The 17,333-nt window shown below is 46.6% G+C and overlaps 1 protein-coding gene across 3 annotated transcripts in view; it reads left to right on the top strand.

The window, feature by feature from the left end:
* adgrg6 (adhesion G protein-coupled receptor G6) overlaps positions 1-17,333 on the top strand; it is a 117,918-nt gene that overhangs the window by 38,344 nt on the left and 62,241 nt on the right. For all 3 annotated transcript variants that reach the window (XM_041804575.1, XM_041804574.1, XM_041804572.1), the window contains one exon: positions 15,452-15,540. In XM_041804575.1, the coding sequence (XP_041660509.1) occupies positions 15,452-15,540 (89 nt within the window). The remainder of the gene's footprint in view (positions 1-15,451; positions 15,541-17,333) is intronic.

Here is a 17,333-nt window from a genome sequence, read left to right as displayed (position 1 = left end):
CAAACTGCAAACATGATAAAAACAAACTCTGAACACCCACAGCATCTGATTTTGGATGCAAGTGTGGAACTAAACAGGAGTCAGAGGCTAGAGGATGCAAAAGATGCAGAGGTGCATGTGGAAGATGCAGGGCTGCAGCAGGACTCACCTCTCACAGTTTCTCTTTCTTTGCCTCTACTTTCCCCCTCCCCTTCTCTTTCAGCCACACTTATATCTTCTTTTCCTTCTCTCATCCGTCCAGCCACCCCTCCCATTTTGACAGTCTCCTCCCTCCCCTTTTCATCCCTCATTTCCCCTTCTCTCTCCTCTCTCCACCCCATCATGGTGGCAGCGCCAGTGGTGTCTGCCAGCATGGAAGAGGTAGAAATTGATTTACTGTTGCCAAGTTGGCCGACTGCTGGATTCCTCCAACCCACAGCCACCCAACTCCCAATGGACAACCATTTAGAGCCTTTCCAAATATCTTCCACATCCCCTGTTAGCCACTCAGCAGAGTCAGTCCAGCTGCTCACCACAGTCACAGAAAGCCTCTCGAATCGTTGTGTATCTAATGAAAAGAACGACACCAATGAGATTTTGGCGCAGTTAGAAAACAAAGAGCAAACAGGGAACACCTTCAGGGTCGCTGATCCTGTCATTCCCCCTGAAGTCAGAAATAATCACTCTGTAGATGCTTCACAGTTACATCTGTCTGCTTTGTTTGACCCTGCAGACATTGCCCCAAAAATACATGCTGCCGATGAGCATGCCTTTGCTGTGGAACAGATTTCTGCAGCGAACACAACCGACAGCAGAACATTGGATGTAATGGTAAATACTCCAACAGACAATCATGATAGAAGTCCAGAAGCTGCCCTGAACCTTCAGTCAGTCCCCAGTGAACTGAAAAGTACATTTCAACCCTTTCATCAGCACAGCTCTGCAGGTTCTGCACATCCCACTGCTGCACCAGTTTTTTCAACCCCCCTGCAAACTTCTGGCCTCAATACTCTCTCTTCCACGCCAGCCTCTAGATCCCCCATGGGCTCCTCTGTTTATTCCCAAAGTCAGTTCATGTCTGGTCTTGGAGAGCCAGCATTTCCTAGAGGTGATAACCACACTGTCAGCAAGGATCTCCCCATGGTGAATACAAGCACAGTTTTAACACCTGAAGACTCACATTTGGTGCCAGATGAGATGACAAACACCACAAAGTCTAAAAATGGTACAACTCTGACTGAAAACGGACGTTTGGAAGGATCCTGGGGCGGCATGACTGACAGCAGAGAGATGCTTGATCTCAGTGTGAGTGCAGGCACATCAGCAGAGTCAGATTCAACCGTTTCAAAGCCGTCTTTGAGCCCAATCATGTCAGATCACAGCAGGAACCAGAGCTCAGGAATATTTCTGAATGGGGACCAAAACTACAGTCATGTCCGCCCTTCTCCTGCGCTACCGTCAGCCTTCAATATGCACCGTTTAACAACCACAAAGAACTCTCCATTCAAAGCACTCAGCACGCCAGCCGGTAGCAACGCCAATAAGACTGCGGTGCACCTGACTCCTGGATCCCCATCTGTGGATTTAACAGTCCTGCCCATTCTGCCATGCCAATGTAAACAAGGCTTTCATTTTACATGTCTGTGTGGACTGTCATCGGGGAACAGTATGTCACGCAGTTACCAGAAACGGTAGATTTAGAAACGTTAATAAAACAATCATTTAGAGGGTTAGCGGCATGCCCTTTTAAAATCATTCAGAACATGTATTAAGTCTTAAAGTTTACTCTTATACACACATGAGAGGTCAAATTTTGTGTTTGAAAACAATTATGTTGAGTTTAATATAATCTATATGGCCAAAAGTAATTGGACACCACTTTTCTCAGACGTTCTGGGCATTTTTCTTCGTGTTGTCTCCACCCTGGTCACATTTGGTGTTAAAGCATTCTTGAGTATTTTGGCAGTTTTTGTGTTTGGCCTTAGCTGTATCAACATTTGCTTTTCCACAAAGACACGTCTGGTTTCAGCTGCTGGTACTGTTGCCTCATAGTAAGAAGGTCCTTAGTTCAAACTTTGGACAGGGAGTTTGAATGTTCCCTCCTCTGGTGCTCCGACTTCTTCCCTCAGAACACAGACACACGTGTGAGGTTAATTGGTGGTCCTAAATTGCCCGTAGTTGTGAGTGGCTGGTTATGTGACTTTGGATTGATTCAAGCCCCTGCAACCCAGAATGGGAATAGCAGTGTAGACGAAGGGATGAACAAAGATGGCTGAATTAATGAAACCTGACCTGGCTGATTGTGCGTTTCCACCAAACAGCCTTGTTCTTTACATGTTCTTGTGTTTGTCCGTGCATGTATGCAACAGAACTGGTTTACTTTAGAAAGTAGTACAAGAAGCTGTTAACGGTGGACTGTAACATTCCTAAAGGTGCATTTCCTACGGCATTCTAATCCAGTTTGGCTTGGTTTAGTTCAGTTCAGTTTGGCTTGGTTTGGTTCAGTCTAGTTTGGCTTGGTTTGGTTCAGTCCAGTTTGGCTTGGTTTGGTTCAGTCCAGTTTGGCTTGGTTTAGTTCAGTCCACTTTGGCTTGGTTTGGTTCAGTCCAGTTTGGCTTGGTTTGGTTCAGTCCATTTTGGCTTGGTTTGGTTCTGTCCAGTTTGGCTTGGTTTAGTTCAGTCCAGTTTGGCTTGGTTTGGTTCAGTCCAGTTTGGCTTGGTTTGGTTCGGTCCAGTTTGGCTTGGTTTGGTTCGGTCCAGTTTGGCTTGGTTTAGTTCTGTCCAGTTTGGCTTGGTTTGGTTCGGTCCAGTTTGGCTTGGTTTGGTTCAGTCCAGTTTGGCTTGGTTTAGTTCAGTCCATTTTGGCTTGGTTTAGTTCTGTCCAGTTTGGCTTGGTTTAGTTCAGTCCAGTTTGGCTTGGTTTGGTTCGGTCCAGTTTGGCTTGGTTTGGTTCGGTCCAGTTTGGCTTGGTTTAGTTCAGTCCAGTTTGGCTTGGTTTAGTTCAGTCCAGTTTGGCTTGGTTTGGTTCAGTCTAGTTTGGCTTGGTTTAGTTCAGTCCAGTTTGGCTTGGTTCGGTTCAGTCCAGTTTGGCTTGGTTTAGTTCAGTCCAGTTTGGCTTGGTTTGGTTCGGTCCAGTTTGGCTTGGTTTAGTTCAGTCCAGTTTGGCTTGGTTTGGTTCGGTCCAGTTTGGCTTGGTTTAGTTCAGTCCAGTTTGGCTTGGTTTAGTTCAGTTCAGTTTGGCTTGGTTTGGTTCAGTCTAGTTTGGCTTGGTTTGGTTCAGTCCAGTTTGGCTTGGTTTGGTTCAGTCCAGTTTGGCTTGGTTTAGTTCAGTCCACTTTGGCTTGGTTTGGTTCAGTCCAGTTTGGCTTGGTTTGGTTCAGTCCATTTTGGCTTGGTTTGGTTCTGTCCAGTTTGGCTTGGTTTAGTTCAGTCCAGTTTGGCTTGGTTTGGTTCGGTCCAGTTTGGCTTGGTTTGGTTCGGTCCAGTTTGGCTTGGTTTGGTTCGGTCCAGTTTGGCTTGGTTTAGTTCGGTCCAGTTTGGCTTGGTTTGGTTCGGTCCAGTTTGGCTTGGTTTGGTTCGGTCCAGTTTGGCTTGGTTTAGTTCAGTCCATTTTGGCTTGGTTTACTTCTGTCCAGTTTGGCTTGGTTTAGTTCAGTCCAGTTTGGCTTGGTTTGGTTCGGTCCAGTTTGGCTTGGTTTGGTTCGGTCCAGTTTGGCTTGGTTTAGTTCAGTCCAGTTTGGCTTGGTTTAGTTCAGTCCAGTTTGGCTTGGTTTGGTTCAGTCTAGTTTGGCTTGGTTTGGTTCAGTCCAGTTTGGCTTGGTTTAGTTCAGTCCAGTTTGGCTTGGTTCGGTTCAGTCCAGTTTGGCTTGGTTTAGTTCAGTCCAGTTTGGCTTGGTTTGGTTCGGTCCAGTTTGGCTTGGTTTAGTTCAGTCCAGTTTGGCTTGGTTTAGTTCTGTCCAGTTTGGCTTGGTTTAGTTCAGTCCAGTTTGGCTTGGTTTGGTTCAGTCCAGTTTGGCTTGGTTTAGTTCTGTCCAGTTTGGCTTGGTTTAGTTCTGTCCAGTTTGGCTTGGTTTGGTTCAGTCCAGTTTGGCTTGGTTTAGTTCAGTCCATTTTGGCTTGGTTTAGTTCTGTCCAGTTTGGCTTGGTTTAGTTCAGTCCAGTTTGGCTTGGTTTGGTTCGGTCCAGTTTGGCTTGGTTTGGTTCGGTCCAGTTTGGCTTGGTTTAGTTCAGTCCAGTTTGGCTTGGTTTAGTTCAGTCCAGTTTGGCTTGGTTTGGTTCAGTCTAGTTTGGCTTGGTTTGGTTCAGTCCAGTTTGGCTTGGTTTAGTTCGGTCCAGTTTGGCTTGGTTCGGTTCAGTCCAGTTTGGCTTGGTTTAGTTCAGTCCATTTTGGCTTGGTTTAGTTCAGTCCAGTTTGGCTTGGTTTGGTTCAGTCCAGTTTGGCTTGGTTTAGTTCTGTCCAGTTTGGCTTGGTTTAGTTCTGTCCAGTTTGGCTTGGTTTGGTTCAGTCCAGTTTGGCTTGGTTCAGTTCAGTCCAGTTTGGCTTGGTTCGGTTCAGTCCAGTTTGGCTTGGTTTGGTTCGGTCCAGTTTGGCTTGGTTTAGTTCAGTCCAGTTTGGCTTGGTTTGGTTCTGTCCAGTTTGGCTTGGTTTAGTTCGGTCCAGTTTGGCTTGGTTTGGTTCGGTCCAGTTTGGCTTGGTTTAGTTCGGTCCAGTTTGGCTTGGTTTGATTCGGTCCAGTTTGGCTTGGTTTGGTTCGGTCCAATTTTGCTTGGTTTGGTTCGGTCCAGTTTGGCTTGGTTTGGTTCAGTCCAGTTTGGCTTGGTTTAGTTCAGTCCATTTTGGCTTGGTTTGGTTCAGTCCAGTTTGGCTTGGTTTAGTTCAGTCCAGTTTGGCTTGGTTTGGTTCGGTCCAGTTTGGCTTGGTTTGGTTCGGTCCAGTTTGGCTTGGTTTAGTTCTGTCCAGTTTGGCTTGGTTTAGTTCGGTCCAGTTTGGCTTGGTTTGGTTCGGTCCAGTTTGGCTTGGTTTGGTTCGGTCCAGTTTGGCTTGGTTTGGTTCGGTCCAGTTTGGCTTGGTTTGGTTCAGTCCAGTTTGGCTTGGTTTGGTTCAGTCCAGTTTGGCTTGGTTTAGTTCTGTCCAGTTTGGCTTGGTTTGGTTCGGTCCAGTTTGGCTTGGTTTGGTTCGGTCCAGTTTGGCTTGATTTGGTTCAGTCCAGTTTGGCTTGGTTTAGTTCAGTCCAGTTTGGCTTGGTTTGGTTCAGTCCAGTTTGGCTTGGTTTGGTTCAGTCCAGTTTGGCTTGGTTTGGTTCAGTCCAGTTTGGCTTGGTTTAGTTCTGTCCAGTTTGGCTTGGTTTACTTCAGTCCAGTTTGGCTTGGTTTGGTTCTGTCCAGTTTGGCTTGGTTTAGTTCAGTCCAGTTTGGCTTGGTTTGGTTCAGTCCAGTTTGGCTTGGTTTAGTTCTGTCCAGTTTGGCTTGGTTTGGTTCAGTCCAGTTTGGCTTGGTTTAGTTCAGTCCAGTTTGGCTTGGTTTGGTTCAGTCCAGTTTGGCTTGGTTTGGTTCGGTCCAGTTTGGCTTGGTTTGGTTCAGTCCAGTTTGGCTTGGTTTAGTTCAGTCCAGTTTGGCTTGGTTTGGTTCAGTCCAGTTTGGCTTGGTTTGGTTCAGTCCAGTTTGGCTTGGTTTGGTTCAGTCCAGTTTGGCTTGGTTTGGTTCGGTCCAGTTTGGCTTGGTTTGGTTCAGTCCAGTTTGGCTTGGTTTAGTTCTGTCCAGTTTGGCTTGGTTTAGTTCTGTCCAGTTTGGCTTGGTTTGGTTCAGTCCAGTTTGGCTTGGTTTGGTTCAGTCCAGTTTGGCTTGGTTTGGTTCGGTCCAGTTTGGCTTGGTTTAGTTCAGTCCAGTTTGGCTTGGTTTAGTTCTGTCCAGTTTGGCTTGGTTTAGTTCAGTCCAGTTTGGCTTGGTTTGGTTCAGTCCAGTTTGGCTTGGTTTAGTTCTGTCCAGTTTGGCTTGGTTTAGTTCTGTCCAGTTTGGCTTGGTTTGGTTCAGTCCAGTTTGGCTTGGTTTAGTTCAGTCCATTTTGGCTTGGTTTAGTTCTGTCCAGTTTGGCTTGGTTTAGTTCAGTCCAGTTTGGCTTGGTTTGGTTCGGTCCAGTTTGGCTTGGTTTGGTTCGGTCCAGTTTGGCTTGGTTTAGTTCAGTCCAGTTTGGCTTGGTTTAGTTCAGTCCAGTTTGGCTTGGTTTGGTTCAGTCTAGTTTGGCTTGGTTTGGTTCAGTCCAGTTTGGCTTGGTTTAGTTCGGTCCAGTTTGGCTTGGTTCGGTTCAGTTCAGTTTGGCTTGGTTTAGTTCAGTCCAGTTTGGCTTGGTTTGGTTCGGTCCAGTTTGGCTTGGTTTAGTTCAGTCCAGTTTGGCTTGGTTTAGTTCTGTCCAGTTTGGCTTGGTTTAGTTCAGTCCAGTTTGGCTTGGTTTGGTTCAGTCCAGTTTGGCTTGGTTTAGTTCTGTCCAGTTTTGGCTTGGTTTAGTTCTGTCCAGTTTGGCTTGGTTTGGTTCAGTCCAGTTTGGCTTGGTTCAGTTCAGTCCAGTTTGGCTTGGTTCGGTTCAGTCCAGTTTGGCTTGGTTTAGTTCGGTCCAGTTTGGCTTGGTTTGGTTCGGTCCAGTTTGGCTTGGTTTAGTTCAGTCCAGTTTGGCTTGGTTTAGTTCTGTCCAGTTTGGCTTGGTTTAGTTCGGTCCAGTTTGGCTTGGTTTGGTTCGGTCCAGTTTGGCTTGGTTTAGTTCGGTCCAGTTTGGCTTGGTTTGATTCGGTCCAGTTTGGCTTGGTTTGGTTCGGTCCAATTTTGCTTGGTTTGGTTCGGTCCAGTTTGGCTTGGTTTGGTTCAGTCCAGTTTGGCTTGGTTTAGTTCAGTCCATTTTGGCTTGGTTTGGTTCAGTCCAGTTTGGCTTGGTTTAGTTCAGTCCAGTTTGGCTTGGTTTGGTTCGGTCCAGTTTGGCTTGGTTTGGTTCGGTCCAGTTTGGCTTGGTTTAGTTCGGTCCAGTTTGGCTTGGTTTAGTTCGGTCCAGTTTGGCTTGGTTTGGTTCGGTCCAGTTTGGCTTGGTTTGGTTCGGTCTAGTTTGGCTTGGTTTGGTTCGGTCCAGTTTGGCTTGGTTTGGTTCGGTCCAGTTTGGCTTGGTTTGGTTCAGTCCAGTTTGGCTTGGTTTAGTTCTGTCCAGTTTGGCTTGGTTTGGTTCGGTCCAGTTTGGCTTGGTTTGGTTCGGTCCAGTTTGGCTTGGTTTGGTTCGGTCCAGTTTGGCTTGGTTTGGTTCAGTCCAGTTTGGCTTGGTTTGGTTCAGTCCAGTTTGGCTTGGTTTAGTTCAGTCCAGTTTGGCTTGGTTTGGTTCAGTCCAGTTTGGCTTGGTTTGGGTCGGTCCAGTTTGGCTTGGTTTGGTTCGGTCCAGTTTGGCTTGGTTTGGTTCGGTCCAGTTTGGCTTGGTTTAGTTCAGTCCAGTTTGGCTTGGTTTGGTTCAGTCCAGTTTGGCTTGGTTTGGTTCAGTCCAGTTTGGCTTGGTTTGGTTCAGTCCAGTTTGGCTTGGTTTAGTTCTGTCCAGTTTGGCTTGGTTTAGTTCAGTCCAGTTTGGCTTGGTTTGGTTCTGTCCAGTTTGGCTTGGTTTAGTTCAGTCCAGTTTGGCTTGGTTTGGTTCAGTCCAGTTTGGCTTGGTTTAGTTCTGTCCAGTTTGGCTTGGTTTGGTTCAGTCCAGTTTGGCTTGGTTTAGTTCAGTCCAGTTTGGCTTGGTTTGGTTCAGTCCAGTTTGGCTTGGTTTGGTTCGGTCCAGTTTGGCTTGGTTTGGTTCAGTCCAGTTTGGCTTGGTTTAGTTCAGTCCAGTTTGGCTTGGTTTGGTTCAGTCCAGTTTGGCTTGGTTTGGTTCAGTCCAGTTTGGCTTGGTTTGGTTCAGTCCAGTTTGGCTTGGTTTGGTTCAGTCCAGTTTGGCTTGGTTTGGTTCGGTCCAGTTTGGCTTGGTTTGGTTCGGTCCAGTTTGGCTTGGTTTGGTTCAGTCCAGTTTGGCTTGGTTTAGTTCTGTCCAGTTTGGCTTGGTTTGGTTCGGTCCAGTTTGGCTTGGTTTGGTTCGGTCCAGTTTGGCTTGGTTTGGTTCGGTCCAGTTTGGCTTGGTTTGGTTCGGTCCAGTTTGGCTTGGTTTGGGTCAGTCCAGTTTGGCTTGGTTTGTTTCGGTCCAGTTTGGCTTGGTTTGGTTCGGTCCAGTTTGGCTTGATTTGGTTCAGTCCAGTTTGGCTTGGTTTAGTTCAGTCCAGTTTAGCTTGGTTTGGTTCAGTCCAGTTTGGCTTGGTTTGGTTCAGTCCAGTTTGGCTTGGTTTGGTTCAGTCCAGTTTGGCTTGGTTTAGTTCTGTCCAGTTTGGCTTGGTTTGGTTCAGTCCAGTTTGGCTTGGTTTGGTTCAGTCCAGTTTGGCTTGGTTTAGTTCAGTCCAGTTTGGCTTGGTTTGGTTCAGTCCAGTTTGGCTTGGTTTAGTTCTGTCCAGTTTGGCTTGGTTTGGTTCAGTCCAGTTTGGCTTGGTTTAGTTCAGTCCAGTTTGGCTTGGTTTGGTTCGGTCCAGTTTGGCTTGGTTTGGTTCGGTCCAGTTTGGCTTGGTTTGGTTCAGTCCAGTTTGGCTTGGTTTAGTTCAGTCCAGTTTGGCTTGGTTTGGTTCAGTCCAGTTTGGCTTGGTTTAGTTCTGTCCAGTTTGGCTTGGTTTGGTTCAGTCCAGTTTGGCTTGGTTTGGTTCAGTCCAGTTTGGCTTGGTTTGGTTCAGTCCAGTTTGGCTTGGTTCAGTTCGGTTGGTTAGTCTGGTACACAGTTAGCCGTGTTTCCACCTTTAAACGCGGTTAAAGGTACGGCCCAGTCCTTCCTGCTTGTTGGGCTCTCCTCAGCTCAGGTATCATCACACCTATCTGATCCCTCACTTCCACAAATGTCTGTGGCTGAAGTCCATTTATCCATGAATATATGACTTATGCCTCCTAGTGTCCAGCGTGAGGAAGTGCACTTATTCACTAATAGAACCCACCGGCAGCCGTGGGAAGAGGATCATTGTGTCTGTTTTCTACCATTCAGTAGCTTGTGTTTGTAGAATCACCAAACCAAAAACAGAACAAGAAATAAGTGAAGAAGTTGAAGGGAACTTCATCACAGACTTTTATCAGCTAGACACACTGCTAGATCATGGTTGGCAGAAATGGAATCAAGGTCTGTGTTCATCACTCCAAACAATGCTGAACCGGTCTGGACTGCTTGATTGAAATGCTCCATAAATCCAGATATTTTATACCACTTGTGAATGGAGTGAATGGAGTGTTTTGTTGCTTTGAATCTAGAACCACCTGCAGTTCTGCGGTGCAGAACATTGTTATTAACATTATCTCCAACACTTCAGCTATTGCCACATCCCAAAGTATGAACCTGTTTTTGCTCACTTCCCTAGAAGGTTTCTCTACGATTTCGTTTCCTGAATTTAAAGAACTAAATCAGTCTGACTCTGTGGTTTGCTTCTGTTAGTACGCTGCAGCCAAGGAAGCACAGATTTTTACCCTTCCTCATCATCCTTTGACTCGTCTTCTTGCATGCATGTTTATACGCCACAGTAAAACACAACAGAACAAAGAAAAGCATCTACAGTTTTAAGTTTGTTGTAGAATAATCACACAGTCTCAGTCCAAGCCAACATGTTTACACAGGAGGACCAACTCCGATCCAAATATTGTTCAGTAATCATCTTTGACTTTAACAGTGAGGTGTCCAGAGACGTTTGGCCGTAAAGAGGGCTCCAAAACTTTTTAATGCATTTTGCACATACTGGTTTTAAAAACCAAGAATTTAAGGCTGAATACATGATTAGAGGACTTCCTACAGTGGTTGGGTTTGGTTTTGTAGTATCCTGATCATTAGACTTATCTCACCTGTGTAGCAGTGGTTGTTTTATTACAGATGTCAACAGGTGGGATGTCTTACCTGTGGGAGGTGGTGATTGGTTTGAGTCTGGGCCTCGTGTAGGACATTAAAATCAAACCTAGTTCAATCATATGTTAGTAATTTGACTGTTGTAGCTGAGGAAGATGATTCTGGTGTTTTCTCTGGTCAGTATTTGTGGTGAAGATTTCCCTCATGTCCACTTTGGATCCTTATTTCTTTGCATCTTTATCATGTTTTTAGGCTCTTGTTTTTTTGCTTTTGGTTTCCATCAGAGGTTTTATCTTTTGGCTGAGACGTCCTGCTGTGCTGCTTTACCCTCAGATGTAAAAAGTATTCATGTTTTATCTGCACAGACTAAATGTTTGTAAGAAGCAGCAGCTTTCTGAACCCCAGAGAAATATTAAAGTATGCAGCCTGCAGGATCTCCCAGCAGAACTGATGGACTAGGAGCCATCAGCCTTCACTAACAATGATAGATACCACAGCGACATCTAGTGGACACTGTGAAGCATAGCAGGAGGGCTGAGAGCCCTAAAAGTGCCTGATCAATGAGAGAGCAGCTACCATTTAGGACGTTAACATCAAGCAGCTAATAAAAATACTGTTTCTGCTGTTAGGATCTAAGAGATTTTGATTTAAAATCATCAAAGAAAATCAATAAAGAAGGTCCATTTTTATCAATAAAACAAAGGTTTTCCATGAATTCCCATGTAAAGTAAATTTGAAAGTCAAACTTTGGCCTATTTAACCTAATAAGGGAAAATGTGACCATTTAGAGGACTGAACAATCAACATTTTAATTGGAATTAGGAGTCTAAAAATAGATCACATCTACTGCTGAAAACATGAGTTTTCACACGAGGAAACACACTAAATCACAGCGGCCACTTCATTAGGTATACCTGCCCATCTGCTCGTTAATGTAATAACCCAGACTCATCAGACCAGACTACGTTCTCTAGTCCAGTTTTAGAGAGCCTGTGTGGATCTAAGCCTCTGTTTGCTGCTCTTAGCTGACAGCAGAACAACCTGGAGTCTGACCTCTGACCTCTGACCTCTGTCATCAACACTGACCCAGAGACCTGCCTCTACCTAGATATTCATCCTCATCCTCTGTAAACCCTAGAGCTGCTTTGGATGACATGAGAATCCCAGAGAAGTACTCACACCAGCTGGTCTGGAACCAGCAACCATGTTCAAACTCACTGAAGTCCTCGTTCTTCAGGGTTTCCACGGTCTGAACCTGCTGTCCTACTTCAGCCCCCTTCTGTTGGAGTCAAGAACAAGCCTATCCTAGCCCTGCAGGGTGCAGCCAGACTCACTGAGAGTCCTCCTCTCCCAGAGCAGGAAGAATGGCCAGACGCTAAGGCGCCCATGTTTCCCTCCCTCATGTTGTCACAAACATTCATTTAAAACAAAAAGTGATTTACATTTCCAAACTAATGACCTCCTGTAGCATCACCTCTCACAAGCAGCCCTTCTGTCCTCAGTCATTACAGCGGCGATATCAAACATGCAGCGTTCATACTTCCTTACAGCAGGAGAATCTTGTTATTCAGTCCCATTCAGTATCTTTTTGGTAAAAAGACTTAAGAATTTATGCCTCAACAATAACTTTTTTTTTTTTTTTTTTTACTTTTTTAGTCTTTTCATCTCCTCATGACATCCAAAAGGCTTTTTCCTGTACTAAACTGTCTCTTTAGTTCCTTCTTAACTATATTTATCAGTAATTATCAGTCAGAATAAATGAAATATAAAAAAATAAAACAAAGGACAATTTTATTATGTGGCAGTTGATATAATCCTAAACATTCATGTCAAAAATAGAACTAAATGTTGATTATTGTTTTTATCTTTTTTATCTCTGCCCTCCACGACCTCTTGATGACCCCCTTGGGGTCAGAACCCCTCTAAGAAAATCATGGATCTATATAGTTGTGGGGTAGTACCAGAGCAGGACTGGTAATCTGGTATATGGGGCTGATGGACTCTGGGGCCAGTATGATTAACCCTTCCCTAGTCACCAGCTCACATAGCTGCAGCCTTGGCCCATTGGTTGTTTTCTCTGTAGCTTAATAGCATCTGCTAAAGGTCTGTTTACATCCGTCTGCTCTCCACTCATGCTCAGGAACTGAAGGTGAAGTTTGGAGGAAGCAGTTTTTTAGCCTGAAATGGGATAATATATAAAATAGTCATCAAGTCAATAAAAAACCATCAAGATGCCCTGATTTGTAAAGACTATGTGCGGGTTTTACAGCATGTGCTCTGATACTGCAGGCATTTGATTGGCTTGTGTCCACTATGCTCACCTCTTAATACAAGGGAGTGTGAGAACAGGGCCAGCCTTGCTGTAGTTCTCAGGAAGAATATGGAAGATGGACTAATCCAAGGGGACTACAGAAACAGTTATGTCCTATCTGACCCATTGTGAGGGTCCGGTTTCAGCCAAAAAAGACCAGGCCACATTTTCTGCCCAGTGCAGCACTGAGGAGTTCAATTAGAATGACTTTAGCCTGGATCAGCACAGGTTAGAAGTCTTTAGCCTGGATCAGCACAGGTTAGAAGTCTTTAGCCTGGATCAGCACAGGTTAGAAGCCTTTAGCCTGGATCAGCACAGGTTAGAAGCCTTTAGCCTGGATCAGCACAGGTTAGAAGCCTTTAGCCTGGATCAGCACAGGTTAGAAGTCTTTAGCCTGGATCAGCACAGGTTAGAAGCCTTTAGCCTGGATCAGCACAGGTTAGAAGCCTTTAGCCTGGATCAGCACAGGTTAGAAGCCTTTAGCCTGGATCAGCACAGGTTAGAAGCCTTTAGCCTGGATCAGCACAGGTTAGAAGCCTTTAGCCTGGATCAGCACAGGTTAGAAGTCTTTAGCCTGGATCAGCACAGGTTAGAAGCCTTTAGCCTGGATCAGCACAGGTTAGAAGCATTTAGCCTGGATCAGCACAGGTTAGAAGCCTTTAGCCTGGATCAGCACAGGTTAGAAGTCTTTAGCCTGGATCAGCACAGGTTAGAAGCCTTTAGCCTGGATCAGCACAGGTTAGAAGCCTTTAGCCTGGATCAGCACAGGTTAGAAGTCTTTAGCCTGGATCAGCACAGGTTAGAAGTCTTTAGCCTGGATCAGCACAGGTTAGAAGCCTTTAGCCTGGATCAGCACAGGTTAGAAGTCTTTAGCCTGGATCAGCACAGGTTAGAAGTCTTTAGCCTGGATCAGCACAGGTTAGAAGCCTTTAGCCTGGATCAGCACAGGTTAGAAGTCTTTAGCCTGGATCAGCACAGGTTAGAAGTCTTGAGCCTGGATCAGCACAGGTTAGAAGTCTTTAGCCTGGATCAGCACAGGTTAGAGTCTTTAGCCTGGATCAGCACAGGTTAGAAGTCTTGAGCCTGGATCAGCACAGGTTAGAGTCTTTAGCCTGGATCAGCACAGGTTAGAAGTCTTGAGCCTGGATCAGACCTGCCGTGTGAGAGCTGCAGCTTACCAATCTAGAGAACAGAAGGCTCGCCTGGTTTTCTGTGATCTGCTCACGTCTCTCATCTAAAATGGATGGGAGCATGATAGAGGAAAGTTTCCTTGCTTTAGCGGACATGATAAAGTTTCCTTGCTTTAGCGGACATGATAAAGTTTCCTTGCTTTAGCGGACATGATAAAGTTTCCTTGCTTTAGCGGACATGATAAAGTTTCCTTGCTTTAGCAGACATGATAAAGTTTCCTTGCTTTAGCAGACATGATAAAGTTTCCTTGCTTTAGCAGACATGATAAAGTTTCCTTGCTTTAGCAGACATGATAAAGTTTCCTTGCTTTAGCGGACATGATAAAGTTTCCTTGCTTTAGCGGACATGATAAAGTTTCCTTGCTTTAGCGGACATGATAAAGTTTCCTTGCTTTAGCGGACATGATAACGTTTCCTTGCTTTAGCGGACATGATAAAGTTTCCTTGCTTTAGCGGACATGATAAAGTTTCCTTGCTGTAGCGGACATGATAAAGTTTCCTTGCTTTAGCAGACATGATAAAGTTTCCTTGCTTTAGCAGACATGATAAAGTTTCCTTGCTTTAGCAGACATGATAAAGTTTCCTTGCTTTAGCGGACATGATAAAGTTTCCTTGCTTTAGCAGACATGATAAAGTTTCCTTGCTTTAGCGGACATGATAACGTTTCCTTGCTTTAGCGGACATGATAAAGTTTCCTTGCTTTAGCAGACATGATAAAGTTTCCTTGCTTTAGCAGACATGATAAAGTTTCCTTGCTTTAGCAGACATGATAAAGTTTCCTTGCTTTAGCAGACATGATAAAGTTTCCTTGCTTTAGCGGACATGATAAAGTTTCCTTGCTTTAGCGGACATGATAAAGTTTCCTTGCTGTAGCGGACATGATAAAGTTTCCTTGCTTTAGCGGACATGATAAAGTTTCCTTGCTTTAGCGGACATGATAAAGTTTCCTTGCTTTAGCGGACATGATAAAGTTTCCTTGCTTTAGCGGACATGATAAAGTTTCCTTGCTTTAGCAGACATGATAAAGTTTCCTTGCTTTAGCAGACATGATAAAGTTTCCTTGCTTTAGCAGACATGCGTGTCCACATGGGTAGAATATTGTTCCTATGGGCTTCTGTCGTCATGAAGGCCGCTAGCTTAAATATGTCAGTCCCATATCTCTTTTTCTCCAAACTTCATCCATTAGTGAAGCTCTCTGTTATTATAAAAGCTATCTCTTTTGTGTGAGCGAGCTAAGTCTCTTGTTTTAGTGCTGGTTTAGTTTTTCCAGTTTACTGAGCTGAGTCAAACTGGTGCCAGAATTCCCATCAGTCCTAGCGAGTCTGCCCCCCGCCCCCATGATCAGGATTCACTGTCCCAAACCAAATGGAAGAATGGAAACACACCATATGGACTTCAGCAGATCTTCTTTACCATTAGCCTTCCTGTCGACCTCTTATTGATCACTGCCATGTGATTGGCTGATTAGATGAATGCATTAAAGAGCGGTTGAATGGCTGTACCTAATAAAGTGACCAGCTATGTTCTCAGGTAGATTTAATCTAAGTTATTGCCTAAAGTATTCTCTTGTTAGCTTTCTTGTCTGATATTTTTACATTTAAAATAAATAAAAACATAAAAATGCGTGGATACACTGAGCTCCCCGTAGCTGCCGTTCTATTTCCAGGAAGCTGATTAGGTTTGTGTTTGAAATGTGAGTCTGTGAAGTAGATGTGAGGTGTCAGACCACAGGCACACAGAGAGCGTGAAATCCTTTTACAGATTTAATGACTCAGTCAGATTGTAGATCTCTATAACAGAAACATGCTCTGCTGCTGCAATGATCCATTCAGCCAAAAATATCCTAATAACTGCTCCCTGTCCTCTCCTCTCTTATCATATTCCTCCTCATCATTTGGAGCTGTGAAATTGGATTTTTACATAACTCGATTACCTCTGACGGCTCAATTCATCTCCTGCTATGTGGCACAAAAAGCCTTCCATTAAGAGTGTGGAACAGAGTGTGACGAATAAAGACTGAACTATTATTTTCTCTGTTTCCATCTTTCTTTCCCTCCACGTCTGCTGCAGAGGAGTTGTTCTACAGGATTTCCTTTGTGGTGGATGACGGGGACTCGGAGCTGACCCAGGCTGAGGTGGAGCAAGCTGTGGCTCTCTGGGTAAGACGGGTCCAGATTTAGGTCAACAAGGTGGTGATCTGGAGACTGACAATCCAAGCATCAGTGGATTACTGATGGGATAACTGACAGAAGCCTTGTCTCGATTAGTGGGTGCCTGTTCCTTTTGCTTTAGGCTATGATAACATTACATTACTGCACTTTAGGAACACTAAAAACTGTTTAAAAAACTCTAAAAACTCTCCTGACATAGGAAGGTGGGATTAGGAATGTCTTACCAACACAGGAGGAACGAGCACACCTACCTGTCAAGCCCTACCTACCTACACCCCTACCTACCTACCTGCCTGCACACCCTGCCTGCCTGCCTGCCTGCCTGCCACCTGCCCACCTGCCTGCCTGCCTGCCTGCCACCTGCCTGCACCCACCTGCCTGCAGCACTGCCTGCCTGCCTGCCTCCTGCACCCTGCCTGCCTTCCTGCCTGCACTGCCTGCCTGCCTGCCTGCCTGCACCCTGCCTGCCTGCCTGCCTGCCTGCCTGCCTGCCCACTGCCACCTGCCCACCTGCCTGCCTGCCTGCACTGCCTGCCTGCCTGCCTGCCTGCAGCCCTGCCACCTGCCCACCTGCCCACCTGCCTGCCTGCACCCACTGCCTGCCTGCCTGCCTGCCTGCCCACCTGCCCACCTGCCTGCCTGCCTGCCTGCACTGCACTGCCTGCCTGCCTGCCTGCAGCCCTGCCCACCTGCCCACCTGCCTGCCTGCCTGCAGCCCTGCCTGCACCCTGCCTGCCTGCCTGCACTGCCTGCCTGCCTGCCTGCACTGCCTGCCTGCCCTGCCTGCCTGCCCACCTGCCCACCTGCCTGCCTGCCTGCCTGCCTGCACTGCCTGCCTGCCTGCCTGCCTGCAGCCCTGCCTGCCTTCCTGCCTGCACCCTGCCTGCCTGCCTGCCTGCACCACCTGCCTGCCTGCCTGCCTGCAGCCCTGCCTGCCCACCTGGCTGCCTCCTGTCTGCCCACCTGCCTAACTGCCCACCTGCCCACCTGCCTGCCTGCCTGCCTGCCCACTGGCTGCCTCCTGTCTGCCCACCTGCCTAACTGCCCACCTGCACTGCCTGCCTGCCTGCCTGCACCCTGCCTGCCTGCCTGCCTGCACCCCTGCCTGCCCACCTGGCTGCCTCCTGCCTGCACCCTGCCTGCCTGCCTGCACTGCCTGCCTGCCTGCCTGCCTGCAGCCCTGCCTGCCCACCACTGCCACCCACCTGCCTGCACTGCCTGCCTGCCTGCCTGCACCCTGCCTGCCTGCCTGCCTGTGCCCTGCCTGCCTACCTACCTACCTACCTACAACCCTACCTACCCACCTACCCACCTACCTACCCACCTACCCACCTACCTAACTACCCACCTACCCACCTACCTACCTACCTACCTACCTACCCACCTAGCTACCCTCCTATCTACCCACCTACCTAACTACCCATCTACCTACCTACCTTCCTACCTATCCACCTAACCCTAACCCCACCTACCTACCTTCCTACCTATCCACCTAACCCTAACCCCACCTACCTACCTTACTACCTATCCACCTAACTCCACCTTCCTACCTACATACCTACTCCACCTGCCTACTCACCTACCTTTCTACCTCTTGCCTACCTTCATACCTGTCTTTTATCTTCATACCAGTCTAACTACCTCAGTACCTGCCATCATGTCTATCTACTGACACACCTTCCTTCCTCTTACATCCTACCTACATACCCACCTACTTTTCCAGATTACTTTGTCATACTAAGAGGCCAAATAAAACGTGGAGCTTCCTTAAACTCGACTCT

The sequence above is a fragment of the Cheilinus undulatus genome, linkage group 14 (assembly GCF_018320785.1).
Source record: "Cheilinus undulatus linkage group 14, ASM1832078v1, whole genome shotgun sequence".
Classification (NCBI taxonomy): Eukaryota; Metazoa; Chordata; class Actinopteri; order Labriformes; family Labridae; genus Cheilinus; species Cheilinus undulatus.
This window is presented reverse-complemented; position numbering and strand designations above follow the sequence as displayed.